The sequence below is a fragment of the Microcebus murinus genome, chromosome 32 (genome assembly GCF_040939455.1).
Source record: "Microcebus murinus isolate Inina chromosome 32, M.murinus_Inina_mat1.0, whole genome shotgun sequence".
NCBI classification, from domain to species: Eukaryota; Metazoa; Chordata; class Mammalia; order Primates; family Cheirogaleidae; genus Microcebus; species Microcebus murinus.
In genome coordinates, this window is record NC_134135.1 from 1,549,787 (window position 1) to 1,573,499 (window position 23,713).

The 23,713-nt window shown below is 48.2% G+C and overlaps 1 protein-coding gene across 2 annotated transcripts; it reads left to right on the forward strand.

Moving 5' to 3' along the window:
- The first annotated feature begins 1,525 nt into the window (after nt 1–1,525).
- On the forward strand, nt 1,526–22,563 carry GP6 (glycoprotein VI platelet). 2 transcript variants are annotated; one of them, XM_075999013.1, is made up of 8 exons: nt 1,526–1,559; nt 7,707–7,739; nt 7,825–8,082; nt 10,416–10,700; nt 15,604–15,657; nt 19,505–19,555; nt 20,952–21,002; nt 21,474–21,789. In XM_075999013.1, exons 1-8 carry the CDS (start codon nt 1,526–1,528, stop codon nt 21,707–21,709), a joined length of 1,002 nt encoding a protein of 333 aa, XP_075855128.1. In that variant the 3' UTR covers nt 21,710–21,789. The 2 variants fall into 2 exon arrangements, with proteins under 2 accessions (XP_075855128.1, XP_075855127.1); XM_075999012.1 differs by lacking the exons at nt 1,526–1,559; nt 7,707–7,739; nt 7,825–8,082 and having other exon boundaries at nt 10,537–10,700; nt 21,474–22,563.
- The last annotated feature ends 1,150 nt before the right edge of the window (nt 22,564–23,713 follow it).

Genomic DNA, 23,713 nt, shown 5'->3' on the forward strand with positions numbered 1-23,713 from the left:
TGTGCAGACATGCTGCATAGCCGTGCCCATCACTTGGGCTCATTTTCGGGGTAGGGCTTCTGTTGTGCAAATGCTTAGAAATCCTGCTAGGGCTTATTTTATGGGTAGGTCTTATTTTCAGGGAAACATGGATTTTGAAAGGAATTGGGCATTTGAACATGGTTGTTGAGTTAATCAGTGACTTGCGAAGGTGATGTCGGGGTTTTCTTTTGAACTTTAAAAAATTATGTTAAAATATACATAAGATGATATTTATCATTTTAACCATTCGTAAATATACATTAATTTAATAGCATTAAATACATTTACAATGTTGCATAGCCATCAACCACTACCTATAACCCAAATTTTTTCATCATCCCAGACATAAAACTCTCTACCCATTAAACAACAATTTCCCACTTGTTCTCCTTCCCCAGCCCCTGGAAACCACTGCTCTACTTCCTGTCTCTTTGAATCTAACTATGCAGGGATCTCATCTAAGTGGAATCACACAACGTTTGTCCTTCAGTGTCTGGGTTATTGCACGTAGCATAATGTCCCCAAGGCCCATCCTATTGTAGCATGTATTGGGTTTTAGTCTTTTTTTTTTTTTTTTTTTGAGACAGAGTCTCGCTTTGTTGCCCAGGCTAGAGTGAGTGCCGTGGCGTCAGCCTAGCTCACAGCAACCTCAAACTCCTGGGCTCAAGCCATCCTCCTGCCTCAGCCTCCCGAGTAGCTGGGACTACAGGCATTCGCCACCATGCCCAGCTAATTTTTTGTATATATATTAGTTGGCCAATTAATTTCTTTCTATTTTATAGTAGAGACGGGGTCTCGCTCTTGCTCAGGCTGGTTTCGAACTCCTGACCTCGAGCAATCCGCCCGCCTCGGCCTCCCAGAGAGCTAGGATTACAGGCGTGAGCCACCGCGCCCGGCCTTAGTCTTTTTTTAAAGGCTGAGTAATATTCCATTGTATGTATATGCCACATTTCATTTGTCCATTCTTCTGTTGATAGACATTTGGACTGCTTCCACTTTTTGGCTACTGTGAATAAAGCTGCAATGAACACTGGTGTGCAAATACCTATTGGAGACCTTGCTTTCAATCCTTTTGGGTGTATACCCAGAAGCGGAATTGCTGGATCTTATGGAGATCCGTGTCTAACCTTTGGAGGAACCGCCAAACTGTTTTCCACAGCCGCCACGCCACGTTTCGTTCCCACCAGCCACGCACAACGGTTCCAATTTCTCTGCATCTTCACCAACATTTGTTATTTTCCATTTAAAAAATTATAGCCACCCTAATAGGCGCGAATTGGTATCTCCTTGTGGTTGGATTTGCATTTCCCTGTGAGCGATGGAGAGTTTGTGGGAGAAGGGGAAGGCGGACCCTGCAGCTCCAGGCTGGCCCCTGAGATAAGCGGGGTTCCCTGGAGCCCGTGTGCAAGTCACGGTCCTGGGGAGGCGGCTCCAGCCCCACGAGTCTCCATTAGGAAAAGCCCCAGCTGCCTGGCCACAGCGCTCAGACCCTGGCTGAGGAACCATGTCTCCATCCCCGTCCGCGCTCTTCTGCCTCGGTGAGTCCTGAGGGTCCATCTGGGAAGCGCCCAAGCATCAGGCACTGAGCTGCCAGACAGAGAATTGGTTTTTTTTTTTAAGTTGCATCAGCGATAAATTCCAGAGCAAAAGGGCCACAAGAGTCTGTTCATTTGTGGGGTGGGAAAATTGGGACCCAGGGGGGTGGCGTGTTTTGTTTGCATGATTTATTCCCGTTTTCTCACGGCTGGGTCAGGAAGTGAACACATGTCTCCTACAGTTGGTGGCAACTTTCTTCCACGACGCTCAGTTGCTTTTCTTCCTTCTAAATAGCAGAACTAGGTTGTAGATTTAATTTGCCAATATCCCTTACAGTAGTGCCGCCAATAAGAGTCTCCTGCAAACAGGCGAAGGAGGTCAGATGCGTTTCTACTGCCTCTTCTACACCAGGCTGTGCAGGCGAGTCGTGGGCATAATTTCCTCATTTCTTCAGGAGAATTTACTGCTAAAGGGACAGTCTCCAAGAGAGTAAGCAGGAAGGAAACCATTGTGTTTTGGGGGATAAGATGGCAAGCTATTAATACTAACGACCTCTCATTCCTTCCTTCCTCCATTCATTTGCTTACTCATTCATTTTTTTTTTTTTAGCTTTTTTTTCCAGCATACTATGGGGGTACCAGTGTTAAGGGTAGGTTTATTGCCCTTACTCCCTCTCCCCCCTCGAGTCAGAGCTTCAAGCGTGTCCACCCCCCAGTTGGTGCACATCGCACTCATTATGTTTGTATATACCCATCCCCTCCCCCCATCTGCCCGACACCCGATAGATGTTATTCCTACATGTCCACTTAGGTGTTGAGCAGTTAATACCAATTTGCTGGTGATCACTCACTCTTTTTTTTTTTTTTTTTTTTTTTTGAGACATAGTCTCACTTTGTTGCCCAGGCTAGAGTGAGTGCCCTGGCGTCAGCCTAGCTCACAGCAACCTCAATCTCCGGGGCTCAGCGATCCTCCTGCCTCAGCCTCCCGAGTAGCTGGGACTACAGGCATGCGCCACCATGCCCAGCTAATTTTTTGTATATATATTTTTAGTTGGTCAATTAATTTATTTCTATTTTTGGTAGAGACGGGGTCTCGCTCAGGCTGGTTTCGAACTCCTGACCTTGAGCAATCTGCCCGCCTCGGCCTCCCAAAGTGCTAGGATTACAGGCATGAGCCACCACGCCTGGCCTGATCACTCATTCTTTAACACACTCTTAGGTAGCATTTACTGTGGTCTAGATATTATTATGTACTTTTTTTTTATTAACAGACACTAACTCATTTAATCCCCAACAACTAATGAGGTAGAGTCTATAATGACCCTTATTTTACAAATGAGAAAACTGAGACCCAGAGAGGTGAAGTAACTTGATTAAAGTCACACAGCTAGGGCTTGAATGCAAACCAAGTCCACACTTGTGGTTTTTTTTTCTTTTCTTTTTTTTTTTTTAGTCTTTATCTTCTTTCTTTTTGCGGGAAGGGGCTGGTTGTTTCTATTTATTTTCTAATTGATGAATAAAAATCGAACATACCTATAGTGTACAACTATGATGCCTGGATCTATGTGTACACTGTGGAAAGGCAAAATCAAGCTTTTCACATATGCATTACTCACTTTTTTTGTGTGATGAGAACATTTAGGATCTACTGTCTTAGGGATTTTCAAGTATATGATACATTTTCATTAACTATTGTCACCACAATGGACAATAGATGTCCAGAACTTATTACTCCTGTCTAACTGAAACTTTGTATCCTTTGACCAACATTTGCCAACCCCTACCCAGCCATCCCTGGTAACCACCGTTCCACTCTCTGCTCCTATGGGTTTGCAAGTCCACATTCTTCACCAATAAACTATGCTGCTAGCGTTTGAATCTACCTTCTACCAGCTGTGCATGAGATACTGTCTCAATAGCCTGATCTATAAAACAGGGCTAATAATGGTTGCTAACCAGTAGGATTATGGTGACACGGGGTCTAAACATAGAAAGTGCCCATCGAGGCGCCGGGAATATTTCCAAACATGCGAGAGGGTCGCAGGGTGGAGGGGACTCACAGAAAGACTGAGGTGGGCTGTGTTGGGGGAGGGGAGGCAGAGATGTAGGTGGAGCTTGGGCACAAGATGCAGAGGGCACCTGGGGTGGGCCCAGAGGGGGAGTTGGCGGCTGGTGACAGTGTCACTCTCTGAGCTCTGGAGTCAGATACTATCTGGGTTCAGCCACTTTTTGCTGTGTGAGCTAAAGGAGGATGCTCAGCCTCTCTGTCCAGTTTCCTCATGTTTATAATGAGAACAATCCCTCCTTCATGTGTGTGTGTGTGTGTGTGTGTGTGTGTGTGTAAGAATGAGGGCTGCAAGATGAAACAGGCTAAATTTGAATTTCAGAACTTCAGATAAACAAGTACTATTCTTTTCTTCTCTTTTTTAAACATCATGGGACATACACTAAAAGAAGATTTCCTTGTTTATCTGAAATTCAAATGCTGAGTCCTGTATTTTTATTTTCCAAATATGGCAACCCTAGTGAGATTAAAACAGATCATGGTAGGCCGGGAGCAGTAGCTCATGCCTATAATCCTAGCACTCTGGGAGGCCGAGGTGGGCAGATTGCTCGAGTTTAGGAGTTCGAAACCAGCCTGAGCAAGAGCGAGACCCCGTCTCTACTATAAATAGAAAGAAATTAATTGGCCAACTAATATATATAGAAAAAATGAGCTGGGCATGGTGGTGCATGCCTGTAGTCCCAGCTACTCGGGAGGCTGAGGCAGGAGGATCCCTTGAGCCCAGGAGTCTGAGGTTGCTGTGAGCTAGGCTGATGCCACAGCACTCACTCTAGCCTGGGCAACAAAGCAAGACTCTGTCTCAAAAAAAAAAAAAAAAAAAAAAAAAAACCAGAAAGGCTATTGAGAATTATAGCGATAAGTTCAAGGGAAACTACACAGATGGAAGTAAATCAGGCATTATTGATTCCAGAGGAAAAGAACAGCAAAAATGTATAAGTACAACATTATAACCCTCAGGTGTGAAGTATTTGCACAGTCGTAATAATGTAATCACAGAACGTTGATTTAACCAAAAAAGCAGAAAATAGTGGGAAATCTACAGTTCTGGGATATGGTGACATATGACACAAGAGACTCCATCTTGCAAGTGGCACCTCAAGGGGGTCCTTCCCTCCCCCACTGTGCAGGGGGGTGGGAGCTGAGCAAGTGGCTTCCCGCGGTCACTGGAGGGTTTCCTCAGTTCGTTTGTGATCAGTCGAGGGCAGGTTTCACTGTCTTTATTGCGGTGCTTCTTGTGACCATATAGACGAATGAAAAGTGTTAACTTCCCAATGACACATTTACATATTTTATTTTATTTTATTATTTTTTTTTTTTGAGACAGAGTCTCGCTTTTATTGCCCAGGCCAGAGTGAGTGCCCTGGCATCAGCCTAGCTCACAGCAACCTCAAACTCCTAGGCTCAAGCGATCCTCCTGCCTCAGCCTCCCGAGTAGCTGGGACTACAGGCATGCGCCACCATGCCCGGCTAATTTTTCTGTATATATTAGTTGGCCAATTAATTTCTTTCTATTTATAGTAGAGATGGGGTCTTGCTCTTGCTCAGGCTGGTTTCGAACTCCTGACCTGGAGCAATCTCCGCCTCGGCCTCCCAGAGTGCTAGGATTACAGGCGTGAGCCACCTGGCCAGGCCACATTTACATATTTTATTTGATGAATTTTGGGGCCTGGTGTATCTCATTAGTGAGGGGTTTTATCGTACACATAATGAATACAATGCAACAACACACAAGTGTTTACAATGCCTGTCTACACAATCCTGTACTGCTGTACATGCTCGTGGGTGTTAGTGGCTATTGGGAAAGTGCAGGGAAAAGAAGGAAACAGCAAGATCAGTGGTTCGAATCCTCAAGGCCACAGTGGAAGTCAGTGTGCCGTGTCTAGTGAATCCAGAGGGACGGCTAAAATAGTCAGAAGTGTGTGCAGTGGGAGAGCGGTAGGGGTTGGAGCTGGACAGTGTGGGGCGGGAATCCCTGTTTGACTTTTATAAAATTTTTTATTGAGGGCCGGGTGTGGTGGCTCACGCCTGTAATCCTAGCACTCTGGGAGGCCGAGGCGGGTGGATTGCTCGAGGTCAGGAGTTCGAAACCAGCCTGAGCAAGAGCGAGACCCCGTCTCTACTATAAATAGAAAGAAATGAATTGGCCAACTAATATATATAGAAAAAATTAGCCGGGCATGGTGGCGCATGCCTGTAGCCCCAGCTATTCGGGAGGCTGAGGCAGGAGGATTGCTTGAGCCCAGGAGTTTGAGGTTGCTGTGAGCTACGCTGATGCCACGGCACTCACTCTAGCCTGGGCAACAAAGCGAGACTCTGTCTCAAAAAAAAAAAAATTTATTGTGGTCAAGTATCACAGAGTGGAAAATTTGCTGTAACGGACATTTGGTACATAAGCTACGTTGCACAACCGTCACCTCTGCCTAGTTCTGAGACTTTTCCATCACCCCCAGAGGAATTTCCTTGCGGGTTCAGCAGTCACTTCCCAGGTCTCCCCCCAAACCATGTAACTGCTTTCTGTCTCCATGGACTTGTCTATTCTGGACATTTCGTGTAAATGGCAGCACACAATAGGTGGCTTTTTAAACATTTCAAAATATTTTTGTTAAGTTTTTAGTTTCAGCAAATCACAGGTTAGGTTACATATATTGCCCTTGTCCCGCCCTGAGTCAGAGCTTCAAGTGCAAACTGCACCCATTAGGTGTGTGTATACCCAATGCCTCCCCCCCCACCTGCCCGACACCCGATGAACGTTACTCCCCTATGTGCGCTTAAGTGTTGATCAGTTAAAACCAATCTGATGGTGAGCACATGTGGTGCTTGTTTTTCCATTCTTGGGATACTTCACTTAGTAGAATGGGCTCCAGCTCCATTCAGGATAATACAAGAGGTGCTAAATCACCATTGTTTCTTGTGGCTAAGTAGAGCTCCATGGTATACACATACCACTTTTTATTAATGTGCCACATGTATTGATGGGCACTTGGGTTGTTTCCACAGCTTTGCAATTGTGAATCGTGCTGCTATAAACGTTCTAGTACAGGTGTCTTTTTTATAGAATGCCTTTTGTTCTCTTGGGTAGATGCCCAGCAATGGGATTGCTGGATCAAAAGGTAGATCCACTTGTATCGCTTTGAGGTATCTCCATATTGCTTTCCACAGAGGTTGAACTAGTTTGCAGTCCCACCAGCAGTGTAGGAGTGTTCCTCTCTCTCCCCATCCACGCCAACATTTATTGTTTGGGGACTTTTTTTTTAATTTCATCATATTATAGGGGTACAGATTTTAAGGTTTCAATAAATGCCCTTTCCCCCCCTCCCCCCACAAGTCTGAGTTTCCATGTTTGGGGACTTTTTTGATAAAGGCCCTTCTCACTGGAGATAAGTGGTGTCTCATTTGATTTGCATTTCCCTGACGATTAGAGATGTTGAGCATTTTTTCATATGTTTGTTGGCCATTCTTCTGTCTTCTTTTGGGAAGTTTCTGTTCGTGTCCCTTGCCCACTTTTTGATAGGGTTGTTTGATTTTTTTCTTGCTGATTTTCCTGAGTTCTGTATAGACTCTAGTTATCAGCCCTTTATTTTAAGGAGGTACAAGTGCTTTAGGTTACATGGACGGCTTTCGTAATGCTTGAGTCTCGGCCGTGGGTGTGCCGTCACCCAGTGAGTGTTCGTGGCACCCATTAGGTTGTTTTCTTCTCCTTCCCCTCCCCCTCCCTCCTGCTTGATTTCCACTGAGTTTTGCTTCCCTCGGTGCATGTGTGTGCTGGCGTTAGTTCCAATTTAATAGTGAGTCCATGTGGCTTTTTTTTTTTTTTTTTTAGAGATGGGGTCTCGCTATGTTGCCCAGGCTGGAGTGCAGTGGTTATTCACAGGCGCGATCCCACTACTGATCAGCACGGGACATGTGGCTTTTTGTGACTGGCTTCTTTTAGTTCAATTATGTGCAAATGTGTGTCTTTGGGAAAAATAAAATGATAGCAGAATAAAGCGAACGCATGCCAATGTCCCGGTCTCGCCGTGCCCGGCAGGCAGCCAGTGTCCGCTGAAGCGGGGTCCTGGCATCTGGTCCTTTCCTTCCTTCCTCAGGGCTGTGTCTGGGGCAGGTGCGAGCATGGAGCGGTGAGTCCTTGGGGGTCCCTTGGGTGGGAGGTGGGCAGGGTCGGCCTGGGGGGGTCTGTCTGGACGCTGGTCCCCTCTCCCCCAGGAGCACTCCCCAAGCCCACCCTGCAGGCCGTGCCCAGCCCCCTGGTGCCCCTGGAGAAGCCGGTGACCATCCGGTGCCACGGGCCTCCGGGCGTGGATCTGTACCGCCTGGAGAAGCTGCGGTCGGGCAAGTACCAGGACCAGGCCCACCTCTTCATCCCGGCCATGAGGAGAGAGCACGCCGGCCTCTACCGCTGCTCCTACCAGAACGCCAGCCGCTGGTCCCCGCCCAGCGACCAGCTGGAGCTGGTGGCTACTGGTACCCAGGGGGGAAGGGCTGGGGCGTGGCTGGATTCGGGGCCCTGGGCTGCGCGGTCCCCAGTTTTGGACGCAGGGGATGTCAATGGCAGTGAATCCCACAGGGCCGGATTAGGGTGACACCAGTGAGGCATTGGCCTAGGGGGTGGGGGTGCCACAAAACTCATGAATCAACATGAGTAACATTTTAATGCCATTTTTTTTAAAAAAGGCAATTCCAAAAGCATCCATGGTGAACAACATATCCCAATTTTAGTTTATTTTTTTCTTTCTCTTTTTTTGAGACAGAGTCTCACTCTGTTGCCCAGGCTAGAGTGCCGTGGCGTCAGCCTAGCTCACAGCAACCTCAAACTCCTGGTCTCAAGCGATCCTCCTGCCTCAGCATCCCAAGTAGCTGGGACTACAAGCACGCACCACCATGCCCGGCTAATTTTTTCTATTTTTAGTTGTTTGACTAATTTCTTCCTATTTATAGTAGAGACAGGGTCTTGCTCTTGCTCAGGCTGGTCTCGAACTCCTGAGTTCAAGCTATCCTCCCGCCTCGACCTCCCGAAGTGCTAGGATTGCAGGCACAATTTTAAATAGATAGCATCTGGCAGTGTTGGTGCCAAACCACATCGAAGCCTAAGGCAGAAGGAAAAATGGGCACTCCTCTATCTGTGTGGTCATGCACTTGATTGTTTAAAAAATTAAGCTGGGCGCGGTGGCTCACCCCTGTAATCCTAGCATTCTGGGAGGCCAAAGAGGGTGGATCGTTTGAGCTCAGGAGTTCTAGACCAGCCTGAGCAAGAGCGTGACCCCATGTCTACTAAAAATAGAAAGAAATTAGCTGGACAACTAAAAGTACATAGAAAAAAATTAGCTGGGCATGGTGGCACGTGCCTGTAGTCCTAGCTACTTGGGAGGCTGAGGCAGCAGGATTGCTTGAGCCCAGGAGTTTGAGGTTGCTGTGAGCTAGGCTGACGCCACGGCACTCTAGCCCAGGCAACAGAGTGAGATTCTGTCTCAAAAAAAAAAAAAAAGTTGTTGAATGAATGAATGAGCCATAATTATCAGGCTGCTTTGATGACTCTTGGGTGCCAGGCATGTGTCACCATGCTAACCTCAAATTAGAGTGGTGCAGGTTTGCATGTAGCAGTGGAGACCCTGCAGTCGAACTCCCTGATTGCAAATTCAGCTCTGCCACTTATCATATGACCTTAGACAGGTTAACTGACTTCTTGATTTTTACATTTTTTAAAACTTTTTCAGCTTTGTTGAGGTGTAATTGGCAAACAAAAATGGTGTATGTTTGAGGTGCACAACTGGATGTTTTCAAATACATATACACTGTGAAATAGTCACCACCATCAAGATAATTAACATCCCTGTCACCTCACATAGTTACCTTTGTTTGTTTCAAGTATGCAATACAGTATTGTTACCTAGTGTTGAACAAATTATTTAACACCATGTGCCTCAGTTTCATATATAAAATAGGGATATTAATAGCGATGAGTGCATAGGTCTTTGTGAGGATTCCATGAATTTATATATATCAGGAATTTGGGACGGCACCTGAAGCTGGTACTTTAATACAAGTTTACAATATAACTTCTAGGCTGGGCTCACGCCTGTAATCCTAGCACTCTGGGAGGATAGCCTGAGCTCAGGAGTTCGAGAGACCAGCCTTAGCAAGAGCGACACCTCATCTCTACTATAAATAGAAAGAAATTAGCCAAACAATTAAAAACAGAAAAAATTAGCTGGGCATGGTGGCGCATGCCTGTAGTCCCCACTACTTGGGAGGCTGAGGCAGGAGGATTGCTTGAGCCCAGGAGTTTGAGGTTGCTGTGAGCTAGGCTAATGCCACAGCACTCTAGCCCAGGCAAGAAGGTGAGACTCTGTTTCAAAACAAACAAACAAAAAACAATATAACTTCTGTATACTGTAATACAAGCTTATAATACAGTATAAACTTGCACAATTTTGTTACTACTGTCCTATTTTGAGTGCTTGGTCTGCTTTCTGCACTCTGTTAAATGCTTTCTATGTCTTGCTTCATTCAATCATCCCCATTTTACAGTAGGGGACACTGAGGCACAGATACAGTGGGAGATTTACCTCCAGGGCGCACAGCCCCTAAATGGCAGAGCCCAGGCACTAGGATGTGACACAGCCATACTCCCTTAACCTCTTGGTGACCTGACCCCACCTGTCTGTGAGCTCAGGCAGGGGAGTGAGCGCTCCAGGAGGGATGTAACCAGAAAGGGGTGGGGCGCAGGACCTCCCCTCCCTGGCAGCTGAGACACAAGCGACCACTGTCTTTAATATCAGAGTTTCTTTTTCTCCCAGGAGTTTATAACAAGCCTTCACTCTCAGCCCAGCCCAGCCCGGCAGTGTCCCCAGGAGGGGACGTGACCCTACAGTGTCAGACTCCCTATGGCTTTGACCAATTTGCTCTGTACAAGGAGGGGGACCCTGAGCCCTACAAGAATCCCGAGATGTGGTACCGGGCCAGTTTCCCCATCGTCACCGTGACTGCTGCCCACAGCGGGACGTACCGATGCTACAGCTTTTCCAGCTCAAACCCGTACGAGTGGTCAGCCCCCAGCGACCCCCTGGAGCTCGTGGTCACAGGTAAGGAGTGTGCAGACCAAACCTTTCCTCCTCGGCCTCTACAGGTTCTGAAGGCAGTTCCGAGGGTAGGGACCGTCGCTGCGCGGAACGGGAGGCAGGCACGCCCCGGGCTCCCAGCTTTGCAGGATGTATTAGTTTCCCATCGCTGCGGGAACAAACTGCCACGCACTCACCGGCTTACAACAGCACAAGCTTATTACCAATTTATCACCTCACCATTCTGGAGGTCAGAGGTGAGACCAAAGTGGGTCTCCCTGGGATACAATAAAGGTATTGACAGGGCTGGTTCCTTCTGGAAGCGCTAGGGGAGAATCTGTTCCATGTCCCTTCCAGCTCCTGGAGGCCCCTGCATTTCTTGGCTTTTGGAGACTTCTTCCCTTCTTATATCTTTTTTTTTTTTTTTTTTTTTTTTTTGAGACAGAGTCTCACTCTGTTGCCCGGGCTAGAGTGCTGTGGCATCAGCCTAGATCACAGCAACCTCAGACTCCTGGGCTCAAGGGATCCTCCTGCCTCAGCCTCCTGAGTAGCTGGGACTACAGGCATGTGCCACCATGCCCGGCTAATTTTTTCTACACATTTTTAGTTGGCCAATTAATGTCTTTCTATTTTTTTTTTGAGACAGAGTCTCACTTTGTTGCCCAGGCTAGAGTGAGTGCCATGGCATCAGCCTAGCTCACAGCAACCTCCAACTAGGGTTTAAGTGATCCTCCTGCCTCAGCTTCCCGAGTAGCTGGGACTACAGGCATGCACCACCATGCCCGGCTAATTTTTTCTATATATATTTTTAGTTGGCCAATTAATTTCTTTCTATTTTTAGTAAAGACGGGGTCTCGCTCTTGCTCAGGATGGTTTTGAACTCCTGACCTTGAGTGATCCTCCCACCTCAGCCTCCTAGAGTGCTAAGATGATAGACATCAACTGATGCAACTGTAGAACAAGTATTGATGTTTCATGCTCACCTTGTTTTAGGATTATGTATTTTCATAAGTATTTGAAGCCAGTCAACTTATTTAAAATATCTCCATATAGAGAAGACTAGTCATTCTATTAGCAATGGGAAAATTCTCCTTCTAGTTATCAGTAAATTAAAAAAGATAGTGCACGGTACAATGAAAATGTATTTGTATTCAGACTTATTTTCATTCAAATCCAGTTAGTGAGGTCATTATTAACTAAAAGTTGCTGTCTTTTTTTTTAAACTAGCTTTATTGTGGTATAATTTATATACATTAAAGTTCACTCAGTTTTGAGTGTCCAATTCATAAAGTTTAGTAAGTTTTTGAGGGTTGTGCAATCTTCAGATTCCAATATTAGCACATTTCTATCACCCTAAGAAGATCTTGTACCCATTTGCAGTGACTTCCTGTTCCGCCCCCTCAGCTCCAGGTAACCACAAATCTACTTCCTCTTTGTATAAATTTGCCTTTTCTAGGAACTCGATATCCATAGCACTACGTGGTCTTTCATAACTGGATACTTTGAGCATAATGTTTTTGAGGTTCATTTATATTGTAGCATCTATCAATCTTTTATTCTTGTTTGTTTAATTTTTATTTTTAACAAATGATAATTGTATGTATTTATGGGGTATCATGTGATGTTTTGATATATTTATACATTGTGAAATGATTATATCAAGGTAATTAACACATTCATCATCTCATCTATTTATCATTTCTTTGTAGTGAGAACATTTAAAATCTACTCTTTTGGCCGGGCGCGGTGGCTCACGCCTGTAATCCTAGCACTCTGGGAGGCCGAGGCGGGCGGATTGCTCAAGGTCAGGAGTTCAAAACCAGCCTGAGCGAGACCCCGTCTCTACCATAAAAATAGAAAGAAATTAATTGGCCAACTAATATATATAATATAAAATCAGCCGGGCATGGTGGCTCGTGCCTGTAGTCCCAGCTACTCGGGAGGCTGAGGCAGGAGGATTGCTTGAGCCCAGGAGTCTGAGGTTGCTGTGAGCGAGGCTGACGCCACGGCACTCACTCTAGCCTGGGCAAGAAAGCGAGACTTTGTCTCAAAAAAAAAAAAAAATCTACTCTTTTAGCAATTTTGAAATATACAATACATTATTATTAATTATGGTTACTATTCTTTTTTTTTTGAGACAGAGTCTTGCTTTGTTGCCCAAGCTAGAGTGAGTGCCCTGGTGTCAGCCTAGCTCACAGCAACCTCAAACTCCTGGGCTCAACATGGGCCACCATGCCAAGCTAATTTTTTCTATGTATATTAGTTGGCCAATTAATTTATTTCTATTTATAGTAGAGACAGGGTCTTGCTCTGGCTGGTTTCGAACTCCTGACCTCGAGCAATCCGCCTGCCTCGGCCTCCCAGAGTGCTAGGATTACAGGCGTGAGCCACCACGCCTGGCCCTATGGTTACTATTCTTAAAGGGGGATTCCTTCAAAAGGAGACAGTATATCTCATGAAGAGAATGTGTACACACACACATACACGCGATGGAATATTATGCAGCCTTAAAATGGAAGAACATTTTGATAAATACTACGACATGAATGAACCTTGAGGACATTATGCTGAATGAAATAAACCAGTCACAGAAGGACAGAAACGGCATGATTCCACTTAAATGGGGTATCTAATGTATCTAATATAACCAAAATTGGAGACACAGAAAGTAGAAGGGTGATTGCCAAGGGCTGGGAGGAGGGAAGAGAAGAGAAGGAATTAGTGTTTAGTTGGGCATCGAGTTTCAGTTTTTCAAGATGAATACGTTCTAGAGATCTATTGTACAATAATATGAATATACATAATGCCACTTAGAAATGTCATATTAAATCAAACAAAGTACATTGTAGAGTTTGGGGTAAAAAGAAATCTGTTTTGTTCACAAGTTTTTTGAAGTAATGCTTTTTGTAAAAAATCTTGAAAAAAAAATATTGAAGTATAGAAACTAAAACTTGAAAGTCTCCATTCTCCAATCTTACAACCCATGGTTAATAATTGGATTTGTATCCTGTAACTTTTTTTTCCTATGTAGCTCTAGGAAAGTAACACCATCTGAATCAGAAATGATTATCTAGGCTGTTAGAAAAAAAAAATAGATCAAATGGTAATAACTGTTTTGGGTTCATAGATTGAAGGGTTATTACTTTTGCTTCCATTTTCTGGGGCTTTCAGACTTTTCAATTTTAATTGTTTATATAATAGGAGCAAATAAACATTATTAAAGAAGTTTAAAAAAATGCTTACAGTGTTCAGCCGGGTGTGGTGGTTCCAGCTAATCAGGAGGCTGAAGTGTGAGGCTTTCTTGAGTCCAGGAGTTGGAGGCCAGCCTGGGCAACATAGCAAGACCCTGACTCTAAAATAAACAAATTAAGGCCAGGCACGGTGGCTCACTCCTGTAATCCTAGCACTCTGGGAGGCCGAGGCCGGCGGATTGTTCAAGGTCAGGAGTTCGAAACCAGCCTGAGCAAGAGCGAGACCCCCGTCTCTACTATAAATAGAAAGAAATTAATTGGCCAACTAATATATATAGAAAAAATTAACCGGGCATGTTGCCCAGGCTAGAGTGAGTGCCGTGGAGTCAGCCTAGCGCACAGCAACCTCAAACTCCTGGGCTCAAGCAATCCTCCTGCCTCAGCCTCCCAAGTAGCTGGGACTACAGGCATGCGCCACCATGCCCGGCTAATTTTTTCTATATACATTAGTCGGCCAATTAATTTCTTTGTATTTATAGTAGAGACGGGGGGGGGGGTCTCCCTCTTGCTCAGGCTGGTTTCGAACTCCTGACCTTGAGCGATCCTCCCGCCTCGGCCTCCCAGAGTGCTAAGATTACAGGCGTGAGCCACCGTGCCCAGCCAGGAACCCTTAATTTTTAACATCTTTATAGAGGCGTAATTTATATACCAAAGAATTCACCTGTGTGAGGCATATGGGTCAATGATTTGGGTAAATGTATGGAGTGGTGCAGTGATCACCGCCGTGTGGGTTTAGAACGTTCTCGTCCCTTTCCATCCCTGACTCCCGCGGCAGTGGCTCCTTATTTTCCCCTCTGACCCCAGGCAACCACTGATCTTTCTGTCACTACAGATTTGCCTTTTTTTGGTTCCAATATTTGCTTCGTGGAACATATTTAAGGAGTGGCAAAGCTGTGGCTGGTGCTCCGTTGGGGGCCGACTGAACCTCCCTCTCGGTGCACAGTCTCTTCTCCCTCGCGCACGCGCATGCCCGCACACGGTTATCAGTAGAGCGATGGGTCTCTAATCAAAGATGCATGCAACGCATGTGTAATTGTGAGCACGATAAGCACTCTGAATTGGAAGCACACAGTGCGTTAGAAGCCAGAAGGGGAGGTGGTCTGGGAAGGCTTCCTGGAGGAAGCAACATTTGCTCTGGATCTCAAGGCAGAGTAAGAGATGACTAGATCGGTGCAGTAGGTGGGGCGGTGCGGGTGAATGGAACCGTAGGCACGAAGGTCCTGTGATGGGGTGGATGTTGGCGGATTAGTGTAGCTGCAGGACCACAGTGGCCGCAGGGGATGGGGAGGTGGAGAGGGCCTGTGTTTTGCTTCTGAGGTATTCCCCTTCCCTGCACACTGTGATGCCTGCCCTGACCCCAAACTGATGCCAGGGTTCCTGTCTCTACTTTCCAGGAGCCAGTTTTGCCCCCAGGGACAAGGTGAGGGTGTCAGTCACAGGGACCTAGAAGAAGGGACAGAAGTGAGGTTCAGAAAGGAGGGGCGGAGCCACAGGGGGCGTCATGATTGCTCAGCCCCAGAACGCGCCAGGAGCGCGGTCCAAATGCTGTCTAACACCCACAACCGTCTCCTCGCCCATTTTCCAGGTGAGGAACCTGGGTCCCACAAACAGTTCTTTGTTTGTTCAGGACCCACAGCGAATAGAGCACAGACTCCCCTCATTTTCTGATTTCTCAGGAGCCTCTGTGACCCCTGGCCAGTCACCAACAGGACCACCTTCTTCTGTAACAGGTGAGGTCCGGAGGGTTCTCTCCGGTGCCCGGGGTGTGAGCACATGGACCCCCTCTTCTCTTCCCCTCTCCGCCTAGATTTCTCCATTGGTCTCTTCCACAAATTTGCTTTGTTTCAAAAACCCTTTATTTCTGGCTGTAAGGAGGGTGGGTATGCTACGCACGTAGACATTCGTATGCTGCCCACCGCCCGTCCTGCCCTGGGACGAAGGTTTGCGGTGTCTGACACACACGAGAGCGGTCTGAGTGGCTTGCCAAATTGTGGGGCCCTGAACGCTGCCTCTGAGCCTCTGCTTCCACTGTCAGTGGCTCTCAGACTTCCTCGGGCAATAGGATCGCCTGGAGGGCTTCTTAAACAACAGACTGCTGAACCCCCAGAGTTTCTGATTCAGTAGGTCTGGGATGAGTCCAGTAATTTTCTTTTCTTTTTTTTTTTTTTTGAGACAGAGTCTCGCTTTGTTGCCCAGGCTAGAGTGAGTGCCCTGGCATCAGCCTAGCTCACAGCAACCTCAAACTCCTGGGCTCAAGCAATCCTCCTGCCTCAGCCTCCCGAGTAGCTGGGACTACAGGCATGTGCCACCATGCCCGGCTAATTTTTTGTATATATATTTTTAGTTGGCCAATTAATTTCTTTCTATTTATAGTAGAGACGGGGTCTTGCTCTTGCTCAGGCTGGTTTCGAACTCCTGACCTCGAGCAATCCGCCCGCCTGGGTCTCCCAGAGTGCTAGGATTACAGGCGTGAGCCACCGGGTCCGGCCAGTAATTTTCATTTCTAGCAAGTTCCCAGGCCGCCGCCGCCGCCGCCCGGGTGCCACTTGGAGAACGACGGCGCTGAGTTTTGTGCGGGGCACGGTGCCCCTCTCGTTCGTAAGCATCGCAGCTGAACACGGGTGCCGGAATCAGCCTGCGCTTTAGGGAATGATGCGCTCGGCTGGGCACCGCTCGCATTTCCCGTGCCTTGGGGTGGACCGAGGAACAAGCGCCAGCCAAGGTTGACAAGAAGGGACTCGTGGAGTTGAGGGCAGGGTTTGGCTCTTATGCCCAGGGAAGCGGGGACGCGTACAGCAGTAGCACACTGCGCATGCGTGTGCGCGTGTGTGTTTCTGATTAGATTTTTTTTTAATTTTATTTTGAGATAGAGCCACAGGAGGTTTGCAGTGGTAGTATAGAATGATCCCATGTCCCCTTTACCTAGTCTCCCTCAACGGTTACACTCTACATAATATATTTATTTTATTTTATTTTTTTCAGACAGAATCTCACTCTGTTGCCTGGGCTAGAGTGAGTGCCGTGGGGTCAGCCTAGCTCACAGCAACCTCACACTCCTGGCGATCCTCCTGCCTCAGCCTCCGGAGTAGCTGGGACTACAGGCATGCGTCACCATGCCCGGCTCATTTTTTCTATATATTTTCAGTTGGCCAATTAATTTCTTTCTATTTTTAGTAGAGACGGGGTCTCGCTCTTGCTAAGGCTGGTTTCAAACTCCTGACTTGGAGGGATCCTCCCGCCTTGGCCTCCCAGAGTGCTAGGATTACAGGCGTGAGCCACCACGCCCAGCCCACTCTATATATTAGACTACAACATAACAATCAGGAATTTGACATGGCGTAAAGCAGGTGTGTAGTTCTATGTCAGTTTTCACATGTGTAGATCTGTGTAGCCATGACCACATTCACGCCACAGAACTCTTCCGCCCTCACAAAGACCTCCCTGCGCTGCCCCTCATGTTCACATCCCCTACCCCTTGCCATCTCTAACCCTGAAACCCACTAGCTTGTTCTCCATCTCTGTAGTTCTGCTATATATAAATGAAATCAGCTGGTATATAACCTTTTGAGATTGCCTTTCCCCCCACTCAGCACACTGTGCTTGAGATCCATCCAAGGTGTGTATCTACAGCATGTTCCTGGTCGGGTGTGGTGGCTCACGCCTGTAATTCTAGCACTCTGGGAGGCCAAGGCGGGAGGATTGCTCAAGGTCAGGAGTTCGAAACCAGCCTGAGCAAGAGCAAGACCCCGTCTCTACTAAAACAGAAATAAATTAATTGGCCAACTAAAAATATAGAGAAAAAATTAGCCGGGCATGGTGGCACATGCCTGTGGTCCCAGCTACTCAGGAGGCTGAGGCAGGAGGATCGCTTGAGCCCAGGAGTTTGAGGTTGCTGTGAGCTAGGTTGATGCCACAGCACTCTAGCCCGGGCAACAGAGTAAGACTCTGACTCAAAAAAAACCAAAAACAAACACAAAAACCCCAGCATGTTCCTTTTGACCGCTGAGTAGAATTCCATGGCATGCATGTACCACACACTGTGTTTATTAATAAATTGAAATGGAAACAAGGTTTATTAACAAATCTCACAGGAAGAGAAGTAACAAAGACCAAATAATACCCACGCTCTTATTATACCCAGGTAGTTGAGCATAAGCTGGGTTTAGCTCTCCACAAACGGCTTCTGGACACGGTCCCCACCCTGAGCAAGAGCTATATAGGCTGAGGGGGTTCAGGAAGTATTTTGGTGGCCACGGGAAGTGGCTGGTTAAGAAAATGGCCTTAGTAGGGAGGGGCGTCCTGTGCTCAGAGGCTGATGTCAGCATGTTCTTCCTTTGAGCTCACAGAGACCTGCTGATTCACTTATTTTTGAATTAAGATATAATTCGAGGCCGGGCGTGGTGGCTCATGCCTGTAATCCTAGCACTCTGGGAGGCTGAGGCGGGAGGATTGCTCAAGGTCAAGAGTTCGAAACCAGCCTGAGCAAGAGTGAGAACACCCATCTCTACTATAAATAGAAAGAAATTAATTGGCCAACTAATATATATATAGAAAAAATTAGCCGGGCATGGTGGCACATGCCTGTAGTCCCAGCTACTCGGGAGGCTGAGGCAGGAGGATTTCCTGAGCCCAGGAGTTTGAGGTTGCTGTGAACTAGGCTGACCCCACGGCACTTGCTCTAGCCTGGGCAACAAAGTGAGACTCTGTCTCAAAAAAAGAAAAAAAAAGCCGGGCGCGGTGGCTCACGCCTGTAATCCTAGCTCTCTGGGAGGCTGAGGCGGGCGGATTGCTCAAGGTCAGGAGTTCAAAACCAACCTGAGCAAGAGCGAGACCCCGTCTCTACTATAAATAGAAAGAAATTAATTGGCCAACTAATATATATATAAAATTAGCCGGGCATGGTGGCACATGCCTGTAGTCCCAGCTACTCGGGAGGCTGAGGCAGAAGGATCGCTTGAGCCCAGGAGTTTGAGGTTGCTGTGAGCTAGGCTGACGCCATGGCACTCACTCTAGCCTGGACAACAAAGCGAGACTCTGTCTCAAAAAAAAAAAAAAAAAGATATAATTCGCATACCATAAAAGTCACTAGAATGGCTCTAATTATTAAAAATGAAACAAACAAATGGACAAAAGCAAGTGTTGGTGAGGATTTGGAGAAACTGGAACCCTCCTACACGACTGTGGGGATGTGAAATGGTGCTTTGAAGACAGCCGGGCAGTTCCTGGAGTAGGCAAACATAGAGAGACCACGCGACCCAGCGATTCCACTCCTGGGCGCGAACCCAAGAACGCTGAAAACTTACATTCACACAAAAACCTGGACGTGAATGTTCACAACAGCGTTATTCATAATAGCCCCAAAGTGGACACAACCCAATGTCCACCATCGGGTGGATGGTGGCTTCTCAGCAAGGCGCTGAGGGACGGAAGTAAGTCTTGGGGCCTGAGGACTTGCTTCCTCCGCGTCTGCGCCGTGTGTCAGGCAAGGAACTCGGGCAGCACGGACGTCTCACCGGGGCTGGGGGAGTGGGGACCCGCGGGAAGGCCTGACGTTATTTCTCTTGCTGGGGTTCCCAGAAGCCTCCGGGAAGCGGGACGTCTCACCCACGAGCAAAGTCTCTACAACCGGTGAGTCGCCGGGCACTTAAAGCTCCGCAGAATGCAGCTTGAGGGTGGGGCTCTCTCTTCCCTTGTCTGAGGCTGTGGGCTTTTAACCTGCTTCACTAAGGCGTCTCGCTCTTCCCCAGCGAGTCCTCGATTTGAGGACAGAGGACGTGGCGGAGGTGGGCGCCGAGGCTGGGGCACAGGAGCATTCTGGGTAATGCGGCCATTCTAAAGATGGCGGAGCCAAGGCCATGTCGGGAAGACCACCCTGGTCCCCTCGTGCTGCTCTCAGCTTAAAGCCCCGGTCCTTCCGACTTGGCTGGAAGTGTTCAGGCGTGTCCCCCTGTTTGCATGTAGCCTGCGTGTGCTTCAGGCCCACGCGGCCCAGAGGTGCCTGGACACGGCACATCTCACTGCGCAGCCTCCGCACACACGCTTTGCTGGCGCTGCGGTTCCCCCTCCCCTCGCTCTTCCTGGAAAGCCTCCATTTCCTTCAGGACAGACGCCTTGACAGATCCCCGGAGGGTAGGCTAGGTATGTCCACTGGGCCCACAGCGCTATGGCTCTCTTTAGACTCCCGATCCCAGAGGGTTCTTTCCAACACTACGGCGGGTCCTGCCCCACCCTCAGCTCCAGACCCTCCACTGCCCCTCAGGACGGGGCCGGGTTCCTCAGCCCGCTGTTCAATGGGCTTAGATATTCCGTCTCTCTTGGCCCCTTTGGCCATGTCTGCCCACCTCTGTGCATTCCTCACGCTGTGCTGGGCCACAGGGAGTCGCTTCTGACTCCACAGCCTCCCCGACTCTGCACCCAGCCCCTCGCTCTGCCTTTCCTTCCACTTCCCCAGGGGTTAGTAAGAGAGCTAGCGTGTATGGGGTGTTTATTATATGTCTAGCACTGTGCTCACAGCAACCTCAAACTCCTGGGCTCAAGCCATTCTGCTGCCTCAGCCTCCCGAGTAGCTGGGACTACAGGCATGTGCCACCATGCCTGGCTAATATTTTCTATATATATATTAGTTGGCCAATTAATTTCTGTCTATTTTTATAGTAGAGACGGGGTCTTGCTCTTGCTCAGGCTGGTTTTGAACTCCTGACCTCGAGCAATCCGCCCGCCTTGGCCTCCCAGAGTGCTACTGTTGTTGTTTTAATTTTCACACCAACCTATGATATGTTGATGTCATTAATTTCACTGGACAGATGGGAAAATTGGCTCATAGATGTTGTCACCTGCCTGATGTCCCACATCTAATAAGGGGTGGACTTGGGGTTCCAATCTGGGCAGCCTGGTGCTATAGTTCACACTTTTCTTAAATGCCATGGAATTCTGCCTCCCCAGTGCGTGTGTTCAGGGTAGGGACAGTGACAGGGCAAGGGGACATAGTTCCATTTATTCACACGTAGCCTTTTGTGGTTCCCAGAGGCTTCTGGGAATATCACCTCCAGTCCCGAGGAGTCGGACTCTCCAATTGGTGAGTAAGTCGTCCTCCTCAGACCCACGCCCCCTGGCTCCTCACCCAAAGCTGCCTCCTTCCCTCCCCCATGCAGGGCTACAGCTCTGTGATCTTGGGTTGGCAGAATATCAGCATATGGAGTTCAGAATTGGGTGATAAGATCAGGTGGGAAGGTTGAGATTTTCCAAAGAGTCAGAGAAAGAGAGATCCCCTCTCTGCCCCGTCCCTGATAATGTCTCCTCTGCAAGTGGTCAGATAACCAGGCAGTGTCCATGTCGGGGAGGGGTTGTATCAGAGGCCTGGAGGGGACATGGGGAGAGGTGCTAGTTAGAGAACTGGGGCCATCCAGCCCTGATCCTCGGTGGGGACAGGAGGGACCCCTAGCCAAGAGATTGGCATCCGCACTAGCAGAGGATAATAGGGTGTCAGGCTGGGGACGTGGTTCTGGAGATGGGCTCTTGCCACCTGCCCCTTCTCTCACTGCTCCAGCCCCTGCCCGGCAGCACTACACCAAGAGCAACCTGGTGCGGTTATGCCTTGGCGCTGTGATCCTCCTACTCCTGGCGGGGCTTCTGGCAGAGGATTGGCACAGCCGGAGGAGACCCCCGCTGCACAGGGTCCGTGCCCTGCAGAGGCCACTGCCACCCCTCCCCCAGACCCAGAGGTCTCACGGCTGTCCGGATGGAGGTCGACCAGATGCTCGTCACCAGGGGCTGCGTTCCTAACCCTCAGCGCTCCAGGCATGGCGGGACCAAGAGATGGATATGGATGTGTGTGGAGCGGGCGGAGTGTGAGGGAGGAGGGCAGGGGCTCTGGCCGTGGAAAGGCCGGGTATAGGGCCTCTTCCTGGGGCTCCATCAAAGAGCTGTTGAGTCGGCGTCTATTTGGCTCTCTGTCCAAGAATTCCCTCCCACGGGGCTGGCAGGAATCTGGAGGCCTAAGTCTCCTCGCTGACGTCTTGCAGTGTGGATCTGTGGTCCCCAACTGGGCCACACTGGCCTCTTTCCTCCCCCCTCTCTCATGTGGGCTCCACACTGATCACCGACATTCCCAGCCCTCGAGGCTGACCCTGTCCCTTCCTCTGTGCGGACCCCGCCTGTGCATCCCCCTTGGCCCTCTGTGCTCGTCTGTCATCCCCAAGTCTACTCCGCACCCTCACCCCGCCTTAGGCTGCAGCAGGGCACATCTTTTGGTTTTTGGGACAGGCCTGGTCCCTTGTGGCAGCTGGTTGTGCTATTGCCTTTTGTGTGAAATGACAGCTGTACCAACATGGCAATGGCTGCCCTTCATATCAGGAAAAGAGCAGGAAGTCCCAGCCTTGTGCTAAAGGCCAGAGCAGGAGAATCCTAGAGGGGAAGCAGATGGCGGTTGCCAGGCCCAGGGAGAGCCAGGGGTGAAGAATAACTTAGTCAGCACAGGGTGTGTTTTAGGCTGATGAAAATGTTCTGATACTAGATAGAGGTGATGATTGTGAGACATTGGGATTGTATTGTGCTAAATGTCAACAAAGTGTTCCCTTCAAAATGGTTAATTTTATGTTATATGAATTTCATCTTTATAAAAATTAAAAGAAATTGAAGCCCTGCCCCCTGATAGCCTTGTGTCTCTGTGTGGGGTCATTTGTCCTAGGGAATATGTGGGATCACACCAGAAATGCTACCGTCACCGTCACCAGTCCCGGTGTGTCGATGGGGTCATCCCCTCCCGTAGGCTGGAGCCTCTGCAGCTGACACAGCTGTCAGGTGGAGGACAGCCTGGGTCCTCCGTGTGTCTGACTCACAGGGGGTTCCAGCTCCTGTCAGAGCGAACCTCCAACCTGGAGATGACCCCCGACCTTAGAAAGTGACTTCCTCCCAGGGTCACCATGAAGATGAGCTAAGATGACATCTGGTGTGGCCGTAGTCACCTGGTGCTGTGACTTTAAGGAATGCATGTGTCATTTTATAGCAGAACTGTAGACCCACACATTCAGTGTGAGGCTTCTGACAACTTAGACAAAAGGGAGGTTCTAGAAGTCTCTTAAGGATTAAAACAAACACAAAGAACCAGGAACAAGATAATCAGTACACTGAGGAAAGAGTACTTTCATCCTGGCATTGTAACCTAGGTAAAGAAGGCTGTCTTCCCCCAGACAATGGCTTCCCTCAAGGCACAGTTCTGTAAGTTAGCATCTTGGACAGAGAGAAGCAAAGGGATTTCTAAGTTGGAGGTTAGCGAATCCCAGGAGAATGACTCTGCGTCAAGTAGAGGCAACACAACCTTAGCACTTCACAGGTGGGAATGTAAAATGGTGCAGCTACTATGGAAAACCATATGGTGGTTCTTCAAAAAGTTAATAGAATTACCATATGATCCAGAAATCCCACTTCTGGGCATATACGCAAAAGAATTGAAAGCAAGGACTTGAACGGGTATTTGTATATCCATGTTCATAGCAGAATTATTTACAATAGCCACATGGTGGAAGGAACTCAAATGCCTGTTGAACGAATGAACAAAATGTGGTGTATGGCCACGGCACTCACTCTAGCCTGGGCAACAAAAGTGAGACTCTGTCTCAAAAAAAAAAAAAAAAAAAAAAAAAAAAAAAAATGTGGTATATGTCCACACACACACACACACACACACACACACACACATTATTCAGGGCCGGACCCAGTGGCTCATGCCTGTAATCCTAGCACTCTGGGAGGCTTAGGCAGGATGGCTTAAGGTCAGGAGTTGGAGAC

Excerpts from the sequence above, each read along its gene's own strand:
- GP6 (XM_075999012.1), top strand. The coding sequence starts at position 10,627 with ATGCTACAGCTTTTCCAGCTCAAACCCGTACGAGTGGTCAGCCCCCAG. Across the intron at positions 10,701-15,603 it reads CCTGGAGCTCGTGGTCACAG|GAGCCTCTGTGACCCCTGGC; the intron begins GTAAGGAGTGTG and ends CTGATTTCTCAG. Across the intron at positions 15,658-19,504 it reads ACCACCTTCTTCTGTAACAG|AAGCCTCCGGGAAGCGGGAC; the intron begins GTGAGGTCCGGA and ends TGGGGTTCCCAG.